Source organism: Hesperophylax consimilis, chromosome 21 (assembly GCF_061612785.1).
Source record: "Hesperophylax consimilis isolate HC1 chromosome 21, BYU_Hcon_1.0, whole genome shotgun sequence".
Lineage (NCBI taxonomy): Eukaryota > Metazoa > Arthropoda > Insecta > Trichoptera > Limnephilidae > Hesperophylax > Hesperophylax consimilis.
This window is the reverse complement of record NC_142856.1, coordinates 17,342,590-17,360,644: the sequence shown is the minus strand read 5'-3', so window position 1 is coordinate 17,360,644 and position 18,055 is coordinate 17,342,590. Positions and strand designations below refer to the sequence as shown.

Below are 18,055 nucleotides of genomic sequence, written 5' to 3'. Positions count from 1 at the left end.
ATAGTTCGCATTTCTAACAATTAAATGACTTCATCTATACGTTTTTTTTAAATATCAGATGTAATGTACTGCGCGAGTGAGCGAGGAGTGGAATGAGATAGGAAGAGGAAGTTAGGTAAGTATTTGGCTACTAAGATCTGGTCACTAAACACAGTCAAAGCCATTTCAAGCAACATTTTGATTCTGAATTTCTATCTTTCACCAGGGAGATATTAAGAGTTTCTGCCATCTCTCTGAATATAATTGCATAATTTTTCATATATGGTAATAAAAGCATTAAAAAAACGTTAAAAACACGCCATTTCACATTTTAAATATTTTTTTATAGAGTACCGTACAATAGTCCCAACTGCTCCTAACCGTCTGGAGCCAGTAAGACTTGCCATCCACAATTGGGGTATGTTGTAAGTAGGTAGAAAATATATATAAATATATAAAAATATATAATAACAAAGATGTTTTTTTTAAAAACACTTCACAAATCCTAGAATTATAATATCCCGTGATTTTTTACGGGTCTGCGCTATTTTATAAGAAATAAATATGATATGGGTATCAGGTACATACGGTAAAATAATAATAGTAAATAAATTTATTTTACTGATGAAATTAAATGATCACGTCACATATAAAAAAAATCACTACATCTAGTTAAAATATATCCACAGTAGGTAGTGGTTAAACATAGAACGACGCAAAAAACGTACATTTCAGCTCCCCTCCCTTCCCCTAACCTAACCCCCAGAATCTCAAGGGCGTCGATGACGTCACAGTCGCCCACACTACCGGTCCATGGCGGGGAGGCTGTGGGGAGACGGGGGAAATAAGGAAAAGGGAAGGGACAGCAAAATGGGATGAGTAAGGGAACAACTCGCCCTGGAAAACAAACTTTTTCAATGGAAATTGTTACGAGCGTCTCACTTCACCGATTTGTATTAAAATGTATTAAAAAATAACATTTAATTGTGAAAAAATATATTTGGAAGACTATACGATTGTATATATACATATTGTATAAAATACGTCTTGAAAGTGAGTGACTCAAAGTTTATTAGATACAATTTAAACTTTAAATGTGAGATTAAATACTTCGATAACCGGTCAACTAACTAAACAGGATAATCCATTTTTTATTTTATTTATCATTATGGCGATGCACTACGTCTTGTATTATTTTGAATCGAGCCGCTATCAATAACACACCTTATGTAGATGACTATAAGGCTTAAATTCACGCTTAACACCATCCATCTGTTTTGATTTATGGTAGAAAAAAACATGGCCAAAAAGTGCTTTTATTTTATTTTGTGGATGTTCAGGCACAAATATATAAATGTTTGTCCGTCATTTTATAAATAACTTAATTTGCCACATTATACAATAAAATCATAACCGAAAATGGGTTCGTAAGAAGAGATTTTGAACTTTAAAGCAGTTTTCATAGGCCTTATACATTATTTTTTTCTGGTCTTATAAAAAGATTTATCTAAAAAATACTCGATTATTTCAAAGGCCAGGATGTATTCTACTCGCAGTATTTAATTAAAGCATCTGAAACATTTCTAGGCAACCAAATTTTCAAACCATAAACACATGATTTTGCATTACTACGTATTGCATCGCCTTAATCGAATGACGTAAGCATTTTGGGTTGCGAATTCGGGGCAACAAAGTACCTACCTACACTCTACCCACTCATAATCATAGACTGACGGAGAACACAAACACAAACAAAACATGCGTCTGTCAAAATAGTCTATGGTCATGTACAGGATGAGTGCAATGAGCGCGAAGCCATGCGCAATCTATTTTTTAATTTTAATTTTGAAGTGAAACTTCTTTACGCGCGTCATGCAATTTCTAGGACCGGAGTAAAACCGACTCATGACCGAAACGAAAATGCGGGTACCCCCACCACCGATTAAAGTTCATTTGATCTAGTCAAAGTTTTGAAGTAACATATAAATGCTTCTTAGCTCATCTCGACAACTGGCGTTGGTGGTGTAATGGTCAGCATAGTTGACTTCCAAGCAGTTGATCCGAGTTCGATTCTCGGCCATCGCACATTATTTTTTTGTTTTTAACGCCTTTTTCATTCAATATCTTATTTTTTAGTAGGTCAGAACATTTTTTAAAAGAAAATAATATTGCAAAATAATAAAAACACTTATCTCACTGTGATAAAACATTACTCCGCTAGAGCGCGCTTTGCGTTATTGTGTTGGATTAAAATTATTATCTAATCCGTATATTATGATAATTGTATTACATTTATTTAATTAATTTATTTATTTTGATAATATGTAATAATTTACAGAAAAAAAAATTAAAACTATCTCCCTCTGATAAAATATCCGTTCGCTAGAGCGCACTACGCGATCTTGTGTGGGATTCTATTTCTGTACATTGTACATTATTTTTAAAAATATATTATATTTTGGGTGTGATGTAGGTAACATTATAAAACATAACAAGCTCTCATATTTTCAGAACCTACATAATATAATCAATTTATGCGGCTTTGCTTACAGTTGGTGCTCAGCGTGGTTGGCTTTCAATCAGTTAAGCGAGGTTCGATTCTCGGCTGTGGCATTTTTGAAGTGAAACCTTGTTGAGGTGGGGGAGCCGCTCACGAACGTTCTCTCTCTTCTCTTCTTTCCTCTCTCTCAGACACCAGCGAACTGCGCCACGCCAAGCATCAGCTGAAACTAGAAGTTTCACTTCTGTCTTGCGTAGGCTTGACACACCCACTTTTTTTTATATCACCGTTTCATGGTTGAATTAATTTTAAAATAGATTTTTAATATCCCAAAATGACCTAATTTGAAGCAGCTAGGATGCGTAGTGTCACGTGTATCTAAAAAAACGTGGTAATTCTAATTGTTGCAGGTTTTTTTACGTTAATTTAGTTTTTTTACTCACGCACACTTTTTATGCTTACAAATAAATAAATAATACTTGATTGTTAAAAAAAAGTCCCAACTGATTGGAGCCAACGGAACTATATATAGCATTCCCAATTATGGTATGTTTTGAAACTGAAGGGGTTGAAACTGAAGCTTTTCGATTCTGAATGGTAATCTTTCAACAAGGCGATGCTGAGAGTATGTACCAGTCTACCATTCTGGGTAACTACTTTGTTTCTTACACGTCCGTTCAACGTTGGTGTGATAAAGCCAGCCTTGAACCTGGTTTAACCAAACAAACGCCATGGTAATAAGTCAAGTTTTTCACTGACCTAACCGTACGCGCCGTGTAATATTTACACTACGTTTTTGCACAGAAAAATGAGTATTGCTAATTTATTAAGAATCTCTTTTAATTAATTTATTTATTAGTTTAAACGCCCTGATGGGTTTTTACATGACACATATTTTACAAGATTTACTTCAAAATACAGTGAAAACAGAAGGTTTTTATTTTAAAAACAACAACAAGAAAGAAATAAATAATCGAAAACTTAAAACAAGGTAAATATCATTTTCCATTTAAATGTACATAATTTAAGAAAATTCAAAACAATAAAAAAAACCAGTTTTAAAAGTGCATTAAATGATTCGTAATCTGATTAATTGCAGGCCTTTAAAGAAGGAATGTGACGAGGCGGAAAATATGTGACATGTTTTCAAAACTGTAAGTCCGAGACAAATCAGGTTTTATTTTACGATAATGATTGCAAGGCAATTGAAACGACTATTTTACAGTAGTTGCAAAGATGTTAGAGCCATAAAACTAATCTAGAATTGGTGTTTGTTGATCCATATTGTAGGTTTAAAAAACTATAAATTAATTTAGCCGCTTTCTATATCAGACCATCATCCAAGCTCGACATTAGTCCGCCATAATAGTGTTTTTTATGAATCGGTGTCAAATCAGTCAGAGATAAGAATATAGTGTTATAATTAAGGAATTGTTATAGGACCAAGTTATATAGCTTACACACAAATCACTGAATTGGCGCAGCAGGTAGGATTTTTATTTAGTCAAAATATTTTTCAGCGTTATTCGTTATTTTAAGGCTCGATGGGGGGAGAATGTTCGGGTTTGAAGTGCTGCCTGAACATGGACACACAAATGAAATTCTATTGAGATAAAACCATTTGAAAGTACGCTAATGTTTGCAATTTTGTTTGGAAACGTGTTTGCAGCCCCCCAGTGAGATGATACCCATTATACGCTTTATTAAACACAATGGAAATATATACAAATGTTGGCAGTGATGACACACGATTTCTGAAAAAAAGTCGATAAACTCAAAGTTTTTTTTTTTAAATTATAAGCGAAAAACTCGGAAAATACCTTTTTCGTGTTACTTGGCTATAACTCAAATTCCAATCATTTTTTTAGGATTTCGGATTCGTAATCAGCACCCCAAAACACATAAATAATGAAAAAATCATAATTATCCTGGAAGTTTTTACACCATTTTAAGCCACCCCTTTCAGTACCTCATGACTGGAATAGTTTAGTTTAGTACGTTTTGTATTCATTTTATATATATTAGAAGATAGAAGAGTGTCTGTGCCTTGATTTAGAAAAAACACCATCAATCCCCCTTTCCTACACATTAAAGAAGAATGTGGATGAAATTCTGCACACCTGACCTGATAAATAAAATAAAATAATATTAAAACTTTTCAAGAACCGGAAAGCGCTAACAGCAAAATGTTATACATTGTAACACCCCTTATCCATGTTGGCACAGATACTTAAACTAGTAGACTGGCACTCAAACAGACGGAAAGTCGGGCCCCGACTGTATCCCTGATCCCGTGATCCTCCCCCGCAGCGTCTCGCCCAAGCGGCGCCACCCGCCCCTATTTCGTCACAAACTAAATATAAATGACCACAATAACTTATAAAGGGGGATGGCCCTACTCTAAATGGCTATTCTATTGCTGTGTTTGGGAAACTGCCAGGAATCTGCACAAATACCGCAGAAGCCATTCTTGTTAAGTCGTTTTCAATTTAAAAAAATAACATTTATGTACTTGTTTATGCGAGAGGCTATTCAAACGATAAAATATAATGTTCTATTTTAAGTTGTAGTCTCCAAGTGGAAATATTGGCTTCTAAATTATGTTCATCCATAAGAAAATTACACTTTTTTCATCCTTATTAATTTATTATTTTTAAATAAGACAAAAATTCCCACGCTACGATTAGCCTGACAATAGTCTTCCTATTATTGATAATTAAAATATGAGGAAAATTTTGCTTGTGCAATGTTGGAGTTCTTTGACAGCAAATAATTGGTGGACCAAAACACCGACCGTTTATTAGGTATCATTTAGTTTTCCTTACTCCTCAAAGGAAGCACTACGTCTCCTTTAAACCCTTCCTCATGGGGGTAATATTCTTTTCCCAATCATATGAATCTCTCTGCATTAAAAAATAGCTCGTTACTAGTTTTTAAGATATTAAATTAAACAAAAAAAATTGCCGCAAACACGCAGCCATGAGTGTAGTCGTAAAAAGTGCATTTTAAGGTTAAAAATAATATATGAATTTGAGTTACGTTCGATTTTCTCTTTTATAGTTTTGATAATGTAATGATTTATAATAATAATTTTAATTCCAGGATGTAGGGAAGTAGGTGCGCTCCTACACGTCCCATATATATAGATATTCATATTTTTGTACTAAAATTTTTAAAATGGAAAAATAGATAAATAAACATAAATTACCAATTAATAAATTGTGAAATAATAACACAAATTAATTAAATTACTTGCTAAGGTATTGAACCTAATAATATGAATTCATAAATAAATAAATAAGTTAGCGTTCCGAAGGCTAAGTTTGTTAGTGAACAGATTGGAATAGCTAGATTCTTACAAACTCTCCTCTTCACCCTTTTCAATATTGATCAGTACAAGAAAAGTAAAAAAAAATCTTTCCTTTTCAACTCTGCTTCATTAACGATATAGAAGTCAGTATTTATTTCAATGAAGAAATTCTGTGACTAACTACCATATAATGTATTCCTCATTGCTTAGAATATTAATGGAGGGAACGAATTATGTCGAGTCAATGGACATTTTAAATTTATCACTAAATAAATACTAAAAATTGTTACCGATGCAGTTCAGTTATGTATAGTACTGTATAATTGATATGTTTTCCCTTGTAAAAATATCCCTAAAAGGGCGTAAATAATTAAATAAATAAATACAGAAATTTCAATATCCGAAGTGATTCCATTTAAGGCGAAGTTGGTAGGAAAATATGATCTCTTAGAAATATTTTAAATGCTTTTATCAAAGCCCCATATATATAGAATTTCTTATAAAATGGAAACGATCTGTCAAACTTTATGTTTACGTTGCTTAACACTATTTTTACTCCTTTCTTGACCGTGCTCGATCTTTGTTTTGTTCTTAGAATTATTGTGTTTCGTATATATATACATATAACATCTTATGGGGCTTTATATATATAAAATATCTTATTCTAACCATTGTTTGCATTCCCCAATAAGTAATATAATATAATTTTAAAGACGTGGCTGTATTTGACAATAATTTGAACTTGGCAAACTTCAAATGCCGCGGCCTTAGGTCCAAATAATTTCAACCTAATTTATGAATTATTATTAACCAAATTTGACAAATTATCGTTGATTTGGATTTAACATTTTAACAAAATCAAATACAGATATTATTATAAAATATTAATATTTGGTTAGAATGTTAATGTTAATACTTGTGGATTTATCAAAAGCAGGAGTTCACAACAATCGAATTTAGAGTTAAACAATTTTAATAAAAAGGTTTGGTGGTTTATTTTTCGTCTGTTTTCTAAAGTTGGAATATTTAAAATATCCATTAACGACAGGTGATTTATGTATGTGCTCTAGCTATAAAGGGAAGTTAAAAAAGTGTAAAAAAAGAGAAAAAAATAGTGTACTATGCGATTGTTCAATCTATATTACAATATGGTATTATTGGTTGGGGAGGAACATATAATAAAATTTTGAACCCACTTAAAGAAGTTCAAAGATTGGTAATCAAAGTAATTTTGAAAAAACCGTCAACATTTTCTACCGAAATTCTTTTTTCAATTTTCAAAGTACCTACAGTAGACAAAATGTATCAAAAATATTCAATACTTCAAATTTACAAAGTAATACAGTCAAATACTCATAACTTGCAATTCAATACATCAGCAAGATACCAGAAAACTATTAAAATCCCAAAATTTAAAACTAAGCTCATTCAAAATACCTATCTTTATCTAGGCATAATTTAATTTAATAACCTTCCATCAAATTTAAAAAATATCGAAAATATTCAGGAATTTCACCTAAAATTAAAAAAATTACCTTAAACTATTATAAGTCCAAAATACGTTCACTACTTCATCTAGAAGTAATATTGTTTAAATCTTGTGTTGTTTCTTAATAATTTATTTACCTTAATACTAACATATATATTATAATTGAACTAGAATTCCCTCACCAAACACAAGAGCATTGTCTCTTTATGGTGAGGAAAGGCTACTTTAATTTCTATTGTTTTATATCTTGTTTATATCCTGTATACTTATCTTTGTAAAAATATTGTTTTCAAATATTAAAAAATAAATAAATAAAAAAAGTTTATCCTATTTATACATGGAGATATGTATACAGGGTGTCCTGGGGTAAAGTGCGCTAACTTCGAGACTAACTATCTACAGGATGGTAGAAGTAAGAGAGAGATTTTTTTTTTCGAAATTCAAAAATATTTCTTCATAGAAGGAAATTTATTTTCCCATACAATAATTTTACCAAAAAAACTTTTCTTTTTTCTTGCAATATCGTGTAGAATCACTCCCTGAAGTTGGCACACTTAATACTAATGCCAGCCATGAAGATCACTATGAGTATGTTTGGACACTCACCCACGTCACAGACCAGGCTGCCGGGCTCCAGGTCGGCCAGCAAGCCCGCCACGCGCGGCCAGGGCTCGGCGCGCGCCCCGCCCTGGCGCTGTTGCTCGTACACCTCGTGCACGTAGGCGCGCTCCAGCGCCACCGAGCGCGCCGCGCGCTCGCCCATGGCCGCCCGTAGCACGCCTCACCACCCCACTGACATCATGACATTGTGACACCTGCAACAATATGTATGACCACTATTATAACCACAATAATAATTACTAAATACATGCACCTATTTATTCTCTTCAAACACTTGGAAACAAATTCACATATTTAATATAATTGTAATGAAATAAATAACTTTGTAAATAAATATTATATACAAGGTGTATCGGCACGTACCCGACAAACTTTAACCAGCTTTTCCTTAGCACATTTGGAGTAAAAAATGTTATGGGCACTTTGCTGTCCGGTAACATTTTTTTTCAATTAAAAACAAAAAATTATAAAAAAATCCACACTCCGTCACTGTCATTGGCATTGTTTCTCGTGTTCAACAGCTGTTATTAGCAAGTGTGTTAAAAAGCGTCTTCGCTCTTTCATACACACTAAATAATAATAGTTAAAATTGAGACGAATGGTGCCATGCCATTTCGTTGTGATTGTAAAAGCGCGCCAGTGTAGGTACGTACGTATATTATTCAACGAAACTCGAATAAAATATTGCCAGATGGGTTTTCAAACTGTGACAAAGGATAAAACAGTGGTGAAATGTGGTGAAAATATGAATGATAATTTTTTTATAAAAAAAAAGTGGGTGTGTCAAGCCTACGCAAGACAGAAGTGAAACTTCTAGTTTCAGCTGATGCTTGGCGTGGCGCAGTTCGCTGGTGTCTGAGAGAGAGGAAAGAAGAGAAGAGAGAGAACGTTCGTGAGCGGCTCCCCCACCTCAACAAGGTTTCACTTCAAAAATGCCACAGCCGAGAATCGAACCTCGCTTAACTGATTGAAAGCCAACCACGCTGAGCACCAACTGTAAGCAAAGCCGCATAAATTGATTATATTATGTAGGTTCTGAAAATATGAGAGCTTGTTATGTTTTATAATGTTACCTACATCACACCCAAAATATAATATATTTTTAAAAATAATGTACAATGTACAGAAATAGAATCCCACACAAGATCGCGTAGTGCGCTCTAGCGAACGGATATTTTATCAGAGGGAGATAGTTTTAATTTTTTTTTCTGTAAATTATTACATATTATCAAAATAAATAAATTAATTAAATAAATGTAATACAATTATCATAATATACGGATTAGATAATAATTTTAATCCAACACAATAACGCAAAGCGCGCTCTAGCGGAGTAATGTTTTATCACAGTGAGATAAGTGTTTTTATTATTTTGCAATATTATTTTCTTTTAAAAAATGTTCTGACCTACTAAAAAATAAGATATTGAATGAAAAAGGCGTTAAAAACAAAAAAATAATGTGCGATGGCCGAGAATCGAACTCGGATCAACTGCTTGGAAGTCAACTATGCTGACCATTACACCACCAACGCCAGTTGTCGAGATGAGCTAAGAAGCATTTATATGTTACTTCAAAACTTTGACTAGATCAAATGAACTTTAATCGGTGGTGGGGGTACCCGCATTTTCGTTTCGGTCATGAGTCGGTTTTACTCCGGTCCTAGAAATTGCATGACGCGCGTAAAGAAGTTTCACTTCAAAAAAAATGTTACCGGACAGCAAAGTGCCCATAACATTTTTTACTCCAAATGTGCTAAGGAATAGCTGGTTAAAGTTTGTCGGGTACGTGCCGATACACCCTGTATATACTGTGACGGCCTTCGTGGTCGAGGGGTAATGCTCTTGACTAACAATCCAAAGGTCGGAATCCTGGCGTGCGCAAGTAATTTTTAAAAATTATTGTGTTATTTCACAATTTATTCATTAAAAAAAATATGTGTATAGTATTCTTTCGGCATGTTCCAGAGTGGAAAATACTTTCAGTATCGCCCTGGTGTAAGAATATCACACAGAACTGAAACGTTGCTTGAAATAGCTTTAACCGTGTTTGGTGACCAGATCTGAATAGTCAGTTATCCCCCATCTTCCTCTTTCCCATTTCTTTCCCCTCCCGCTACCTTCAGCCTCACAACATACTACGATGGGGGATGCCATAGTCTCACTAGCTCCAGACGGTTGCTAGTACTTAGGACTCTTGTGGGGTATTCACATAAAAAAATACGCCACTATTTAGTTTAAACATCGACAGGTTTAAAAACCAATGGTTTCTTCGTCAGGATAAAAATTAAAAAAATAATAAAATAATGGAAAAACAAGTGAAACGGGTCGAATATTATTGTATTTCAAATAGTGGTGTAGGTATACAAAGATATTTATTTTATTTAAATTAAATTGAACGGAGAAAATTAAAATTATTATTATTTAAGATACATAGGAACTATTGGATATATTTTTTCTATTTATTTCAATGTAAGAACTACGCTTGTTCTTTTGTTAGTAAGAACAAGAGTAGTTCTTACATTGAAATAAATAGAGAAAATGAACATTATTATTATTTAAGATACATAGGAAGTATTGGATATATTTTTTCTATTTATTTCAATGTAAGAACTATTCTTGTTCTTGCTAACAAAAGCTACTTTGTTATGTGTCATACAAAGTAACTTTTATTTTTTACGTATGCAAGAATCAAAAGATAAGTATTTAAGCATACTATATTCACTAACTGTATTTTATGATAGTGATGATTCAGGCCAGGCAAATCATGCATTGATCAAATTTTCTCCTTGAGACAGATCTTAGAAAAAACATTAGAATACAATGTCGAGACTCATCACCTCTTTGTAGACTTCAAGGCCGCGTATGACAGTATTAATAGGAACGCATTGTATAATGCAATGAGTGAGTTTAGAATACCGCGTAAGCTGATCAATCTGGTGAAACTGACAATGTCTCCAGTAACGTGTAGAGTCAGGGTTGGCAGTGATCTGTCCGAACCATTTGAAGCGCTCTACGGGGTGAGACAAGGAGATGGATTGGCCTGCCTCTTATTTAACATAGCCTTAGAAAAAGTTATTCGTGACTCAGGCATTGAGAAAAGAGGAACGATATTTGACAACTCTGTGCAACTATTGGCTTACGCTGATGATATCGACATAGTTGCGAAAAATCCCCATGATTTACAAGACGCCTTCATAAATCTTGAAAGTTCTGCCAAAAATATGGGTCTTGTAGTAAACCAGCAGAAGACCAAATACATGGCCGTAGGATGTACCCAACAAACCCCATCTCTCGTATGTGGAAGCGAAAATTTTTAAACGGTACCAATATTCACATACCTGGGCTCCCTGATAACAAACAATAACAACACTACAGAGGAGATCGCATCGTGAATGCAAACCGCTGCTATTTCCGCCTACAAAAACAAATAAAATCCAGACTGCTTTCCAGAACCACCAAGGTATTAGTGTACAAAACACTAATTAGACCAGTGCTTACGTACGCAGCCGAGACGTGGGTTCTAACTAAGAAGAATGAGCGAGCACTGGATGTTTTTGAAAGGAAAATTTTGAGGCGCATCTTCGGACCGGTTCTAGAAAATGGATTTTGGCGCAGACGTTATAACAATGAGCTCTATACTCTGTTTAAGGAGCTAAACGTCCCAAAATTCATAAAACTGGGAAGACTTCGGTGGCTAGGTCATGTGGAGAAAATGACCGAGCATCAAGAACCAAAGTTCCTGCTGAGCTCAAGACCGATAGGCAGAAGGAGCCTGGGAAGGCCAAGGTTAAGATGGAGCGACAACGTCCTCAAAGATTTGTCTGCCTTAGAACTTCGAAACTGGAGAGAGCTGGTGCGGGACCGAGATGAGTGGAGGAAGACTCTTGAGGAGGCCAAGACCCACCAGGGGTTGTAGAGCCAAAAGTGATGATGATGATGATGAAAAAATCACCGTAAACTTTTTAATTTGGAAAGCAAGAGCTTATAATATTGTTGGTTTATAGGCGTAATATATACATGTGTAATTTACCTGAGAAATTAATTATAGATATCGTTACTATACTAACACATTATGTATTTGATAATTAGACAATAAAGCTACTAGATTTTATTTAAATTACAACAAGAGTTACCCCATGATGCATGTAATTTGGTTTATTTGGGATAAGAATACATTTTTAACAAATATTTTACATTTATTTTCGTTGCAATTGAAGATATTTACTTCAGAGAGAATGTTATTATACAGGATTTTCCAATAAGAGGTGATATTTTGATATTCAATCGTAAAAGATCAATGGTTTCGTTGCTTGTATGGCACGTAGCGCCGTCTTGTTGAAAGTAAACGTTGTCCAGATCAATACCATCCAATTCCGGCTATAAAAAATCATTAATCATTTCTCGATAGCGCAATCCATTCACAGTAACTGTTGCTCCAGCCTCATTTTCGAAAAAGTAAGGTTCAATGACTCCGCCGGACCATAAACCGCACCAAACAGTCACACGTTGAGGATAGAGAGGCTTTTCAACAATAACTCTTGGGTTTTCCGAGTCCCAGATGCGACGATTTTGCTTGTTGACGAAGCCACCGAGGTGGAAATGGGCCTCATCACTCAAGATGATTTGCATTTGATTCACTCAAGTGAATTTTAATAATTTTAATGCGTTGTTGAAGCGTGTATCGTTCCATTTTAATTAATAACGTAGTTTTTACTTGTCAAATGTCAAAAAATGACTGCTTCAAAAGTAACATCTACCGAAATAGCGGGCTATTCAAAATAACACCTCTTATTGGAAAACCCTGTATTATATTGAACACAATCTAAGCATTTTTATTCGTATTCGTCTAAAATGTTTTTCATTAAAAATAACCCGCGTGGGTATTTTCAATTCCATTTATTTAATAATTCAGAACATTCAGTAAGGTAAAGTTTTTTATGATTTTATTATAATAATATCTGGAAACTGTTTACGTATGAATCAAATTTTGAAAAGCACAGTTGCAAAAAGATAAATAATTATAAGATCGATTGTGCGATTTGTAAGAAATGAATTTCATGATTTATTGTTTGATTTTTATTTATATAATATAACAAATATTTTTATATAATATATTATATTATGTTGTAGTATGTAATGCATAAATGAAACCCATATAGTCGATGCAAACTGTTAATTCATATAAATGCAAAGTATACTTGTTTATACCTATGTTAATGGCACATGTTGTGCCGTATGCTTTAAATAAATAAATTAGTAAATTATGTGTTGCGAAATAAAAAATAAAAAAAATAATTAATTTTTTTAATGCTATCTGCTATTTAAAGACCATTTTTTTCTTTATCTTTGTTGCATATTATAATATTACCTTAAATGGATAACTACCAAATCAAGAAAAATTAGTACTGCTAATTTATTAAGATTCTCTCTATAAATTATTGGTAATCCGGTTAAAAAAGGGATTGCAAGCCTCTAACGAATGAATTAACAGGTTTCCTGATAAAATTTGAGTAAATTAAAAATAAATTATCTTGAAATTGGAACACTTGTTCATGAATATCCGAATACAACACGTGTTCCGAAATCGTATATGCATTTAAAATATACTAAAAGATTGTCAGGAAACCTGTAAATTCATTCGTCAGAGGCTTGCAATCCCTTTTTTAACCCGATTACCAATAATTTGTTCATCTCATTATTCTTCGTGCACGTGTTACGTCCATTTTTTATTATTTAAACAATTTTTGTTCTCTGAAACATGTAAATCTTATAAACCGTAAAAAATATGTAAAAGCTATCAGGGCGTTGATCATTAATAAATAAGTACTCAAGGAATGTTTGATGACATCATTTGCTACGAATGTACAGGTTTGGACGCGCGAACGCCAAATTATGATTAATTTTTATTTATTTATTTATATATATAAATTACAAACAATACAAAATAAAATGAACCTTTGTCTGTCCAATTGGGAAGGATTCCCGTTTCATGACAGCCTTAGTACATAATATTCTTACAATGGAATGGCGATGCTGTCAAAACAAATTTTGAGAACATTGTTGATTTGTGCTGAGAGACTGATTTTCTGAATTTAAAACAAGGGTTAATCTCCCTGACTCATGGTTTACGAAACACGCCCAAATGACATTTTATTAGGAGATGTGAAATGGCGCCAAATGTCAGTAATCGATACTTTCGGAAACAGATAAAATTTTATTTGTTGATGTGTTCGATATATTGAATAGGACATGACAGATGGCCAGTGAGAAACAATGCGAGGCATTACTCATATGTTCCGTCAGTAAAATTACACAAGTTTAGTACCAATGCTGAGATATTTATTCTTTGTTTGTTATTCCCTTCCATCTGTCACAAAAGTGAGGGGAATTTATATACAGGGTGTATCGGCATCAGGGTGTATTTAATATAATTTTAATGAAATAAATAACTTTGTAAATATATATATATACAGGGTGTATCTGCACGTACCCGACAAACTTTAACCAGCTATTCCTCAGCGCATTTGTAGTAAAAAATGTTATGGGCGCTTTGCTGTCCGGTAACATTTTTTTTCCATTAAAAACAAAAAAAATAAATAAAAAATCCACACTCCGTCACTGTCATTTGCATTGTTTCTCGTGTTCAGCAGCTGTTATTAGCAAGTGTGTCAAAAGTGTCCTCGCTCTTTCATACACACTAAATAATAATAGTTAACAATGAGACGAATGGTGCCATGCCATTTCGTTGTGATTGTAAAAGCGCGCCAATGTAGGTACGTACGTATATTATTCAACGAAACTCGAATAAAATATTGCCAGATGGGTTTTCAAACTGTGACAAAGGATAAAACAGTGGTGACATGTGGTGAAAATATGAATGATAAATTTTTTATTAAAAAAAAATGTTACCGGACAGCAAAGTGCCCATAACATTTTTTACTCCAAATGTGCTAAGGAATAGCTGGTTAAAGTTTGTCGGGTACGTGCCGATACACCCTGTATATGTAGGAAAGTCTGCTTAAACGGATTTTAGAACAAGTTGCTATCCAAACTGAGGACTTCAACTTGGAGAAACTCATAGGCATCGGCAAACTGTTTGGCAACTCGTAAATTTGAATTTGGGAGGCGGGTATGGGTACCGTCGCCCTGGGAACAATTTATTGAATAACCAACACACTTGCCATAGGTCACCCCAAGTGGTTTGCTACGTTTGGTGACTTAGCAGGTGCTCGAGTTCACGGAGTAAGGTTTGTCTAGGTCTCGGCGGCGGATGAATTTCCCGCCTGCTGCGTGGCGGGCCGGATCGAGGGAGGCTTTTGACTTCTCCAACCGGACTCTCCCGACCGAAAGGATGGATGCATGCGTCTGTCACTACTGGACACATTGATCCCAAGATTCCAAACCATCCCTCACACCCCTTTCCTTCCCAGAACCTCTCCTTTCTTTCACTAAAAAGATCCCCCATGCAGCATCCCCAAAGATGACATCGGCCCTGAGGGGTTTTTTTGCTCAGGGCCTCCTGTATGGAACTAATGAAAAAAGGTCACCCATGCGCTGGAGCGACCAAGTACCACTGGCGTCCGTTACGTCGATATCCTTGGCTCTTCACGCAGAACTGTACCACGAGGAGTGGAGAAGCCTTGTCCACCATGGAAATTGAAGTGGGAGTCACGATCCTTAGCACTGAGGAACCAACATAAGAAGAATACCTATATATGTTTTCCAGAGGAAATATTTTATTGTTATGTTTCGTTTTGTTATTGTTTTATAAGAAAAATATAAAAATTGTTATCTACCGGTTTGACGGGCAAAATGACTGTCAAATGACTGTAAAAATAATATAATAATACGCCGGCAGAATATGAATGCAGAGCACCACATCAAAAAAAAAATAGATTTATTATATTACATTTATTTTTAACAAATAATTAACTAATATTAATAATTTATTATAAGCAATAATTAGTCGCCTGAAATATCAATACAAATTGAAAATATCTCCCGAGTAAAAATAAATGCCGCCAACGGGAATTGAATCCGTACCTTCTGATGTCCGGTCAGGTGCTCTGAACCACTGAGCTACTGAGCTACCAACCCGCCAAATAATTCAATATGTACTAGTACCTCAATCAACAATTAATGCTAATTATATTTTTTACACCTGTAAACAACCAAGTTTATTTTTGTAGGAAAGGCTTTGTTAGTGCTAAATTTCCCACTAGATGGCGTCGAGACATTTTATATCTTCATTTGTTGGTGAAATATTTTGACTTTTAACAATTATTAGTTATCCTTTATGCTATGCTTAAAACCTTGTCTTTTAAACATTAGTTTATCATTAAAAAAACATTTTTTTTATGTTTACAATGTAGCTAACATGATTAAATATGATTTAAGATTTTCACGGCCAAAAGTATTTTTGCTATTTGTTTTTGGGGTATTATGCCGTGTTGCGCTAACTCCTTCTTTAGCCAACGTTTCGGACAGCATTGCAGTGTCCATCATCAGGGCAGATGTGCAATGCTGTCCGAAACGTTGGCTAAAGAAGGAGTTAGCGCAACACGGCATAATACCCCAAAAACAAATAACAATAACATGATTAAGTTTTTATTTTTATTTTACTTGATGTATTGTAGTAGTACGATATCAAAATTATGTTATTTTCTAAAAATAATTTGCGTAATGTACATAAGATACATACATATTATAGATAAGTAGGTATTCGTTTATGATCTAACTTTTGTTTTTATTTTTGAAATAGATGTATCTTTTTTATGACTTCAGGTAATGTGTTAAATATTTCAGTAATTTTATGCGTCTTTGCACTATCTTCGTACATATTTTGTGATTTATTCATAACTAGCTGAACCGGCGTTGCCGGGGACTTTTTTGACGGATTTTTTTGTTGGCCTTTTTAGATATACAATTCCGTATTAAATTATTTTGATGTATCTCATATGTAGTGCCCGAAAATATAATTTTTCGACTGGATTATAAAACATCGAATTTTCTCTATTTTCTATAAATATAATATGCATGTATCATATATGGAAATCTAGGGTGTTTTACAGGGTTTTCCAATAAGAGGTGTTATTTTGAATAGCCCGCTATTTCGGTAGATGTTACTTTTGAAGCTGTCATTTTTTGACATTTGACAAGTAAAAACTACGCCATTTATAAAAATGGAACGATACACGCTTCAACAACGCATTAAAATTATTAAAATTAACTCGAGTGAATCAAATGCAAATCATCTTGAGTGATGAGGCCCATTTCCACCTCGTGGCTTCGTCAACAAGCAAAATTGTCGCATCTGGGGCTCGGAAAACCCAAGAGTTATTGTTGAAAAGCTTCTCTTTCCTCAACGTGTGACTTTTTGGTGCGGTTTATGGTCCGGCGGAGTCATTGGATCTTACTTCTTCGAAAATGAGGCTGGAGCAACAGTTACGGTGAATGGATTGCGTTATCGAGAGATGATTAATGATTTTGTATGGCCGGAATTGGATGATATTGATCTGGACAACGTTTACTTTCAACAAGACGGCGCTACGTGCCACACAAGCAACGAAACCATTGATCTTTTACGATTGAATATCAAAATAAAACCTCTTATTGAAAACCGTGTACTTTTATTAATCTACGCCGGGATGTTCAGTTAGTTTATAAATGATTAGCTGACCGGCGTTGCTGGGGGTTATCTTTAGGAGAAAGACATATAGCGTCAAGGACTTTTCTTTAGACCTGTTCAAGATATACAATTCCGTATTACATTATTTTGATGTATCTTATAAGGTGTAGCCAGCGTTAGCAATGTAAGAGCCCGAAAATATTTTTTTTATGACTTGATTTCAAAACATAGACTTTTTTTAAATTACATATAAATCTTCAGGAAAAAATCTCTAAATCATAGTGAGAACCCTATCAAAATCCTTTGGTTAGTTTAGAAGAACTTAGCACACAGATAGACAGACGCGGATAGCGACATTATTGTATCTTCCAGAATGCGACTATTACATATTGCTCAGTAAAATTTAACCTTCAAGCCAGTTCCCACAGTTCGTATTTTCAAGTTTAGTGTAGTTTCCCACATTTGCAGATTCGACCCTACAATAAAACAATTCTTTGGCCTGGTATTTTTATAAACATATTGCCTTG

At 34.1% G+C, this 18,055-nt stretch overlaps 1 protein-coding gene across 1 annotated transcript in view; it reads right to left on the bottom strand.

The window, feature by feature from the left end:
* Window positions 1-18,055, bottom strand: part of fid (class I SAM-dependent methyltransferase fire dancer) — a 112,244-nt gene that overhangs the window by 19,985 nt on the left and 74,204 nt on the right. The window contains exon 2 of the mRNA XM_089644542.1: window positions 7,885-8,093. Coding sequence (XP_089500668.1) covers window positions 7,885-8,041 — 157 coding nt within the window. The 5' untranslated portion in view covers window positions 8,042-8,093. The remainder of the gene's footprint in view (window positions 1-7,884; window positions 8,094-18,055) is intronic.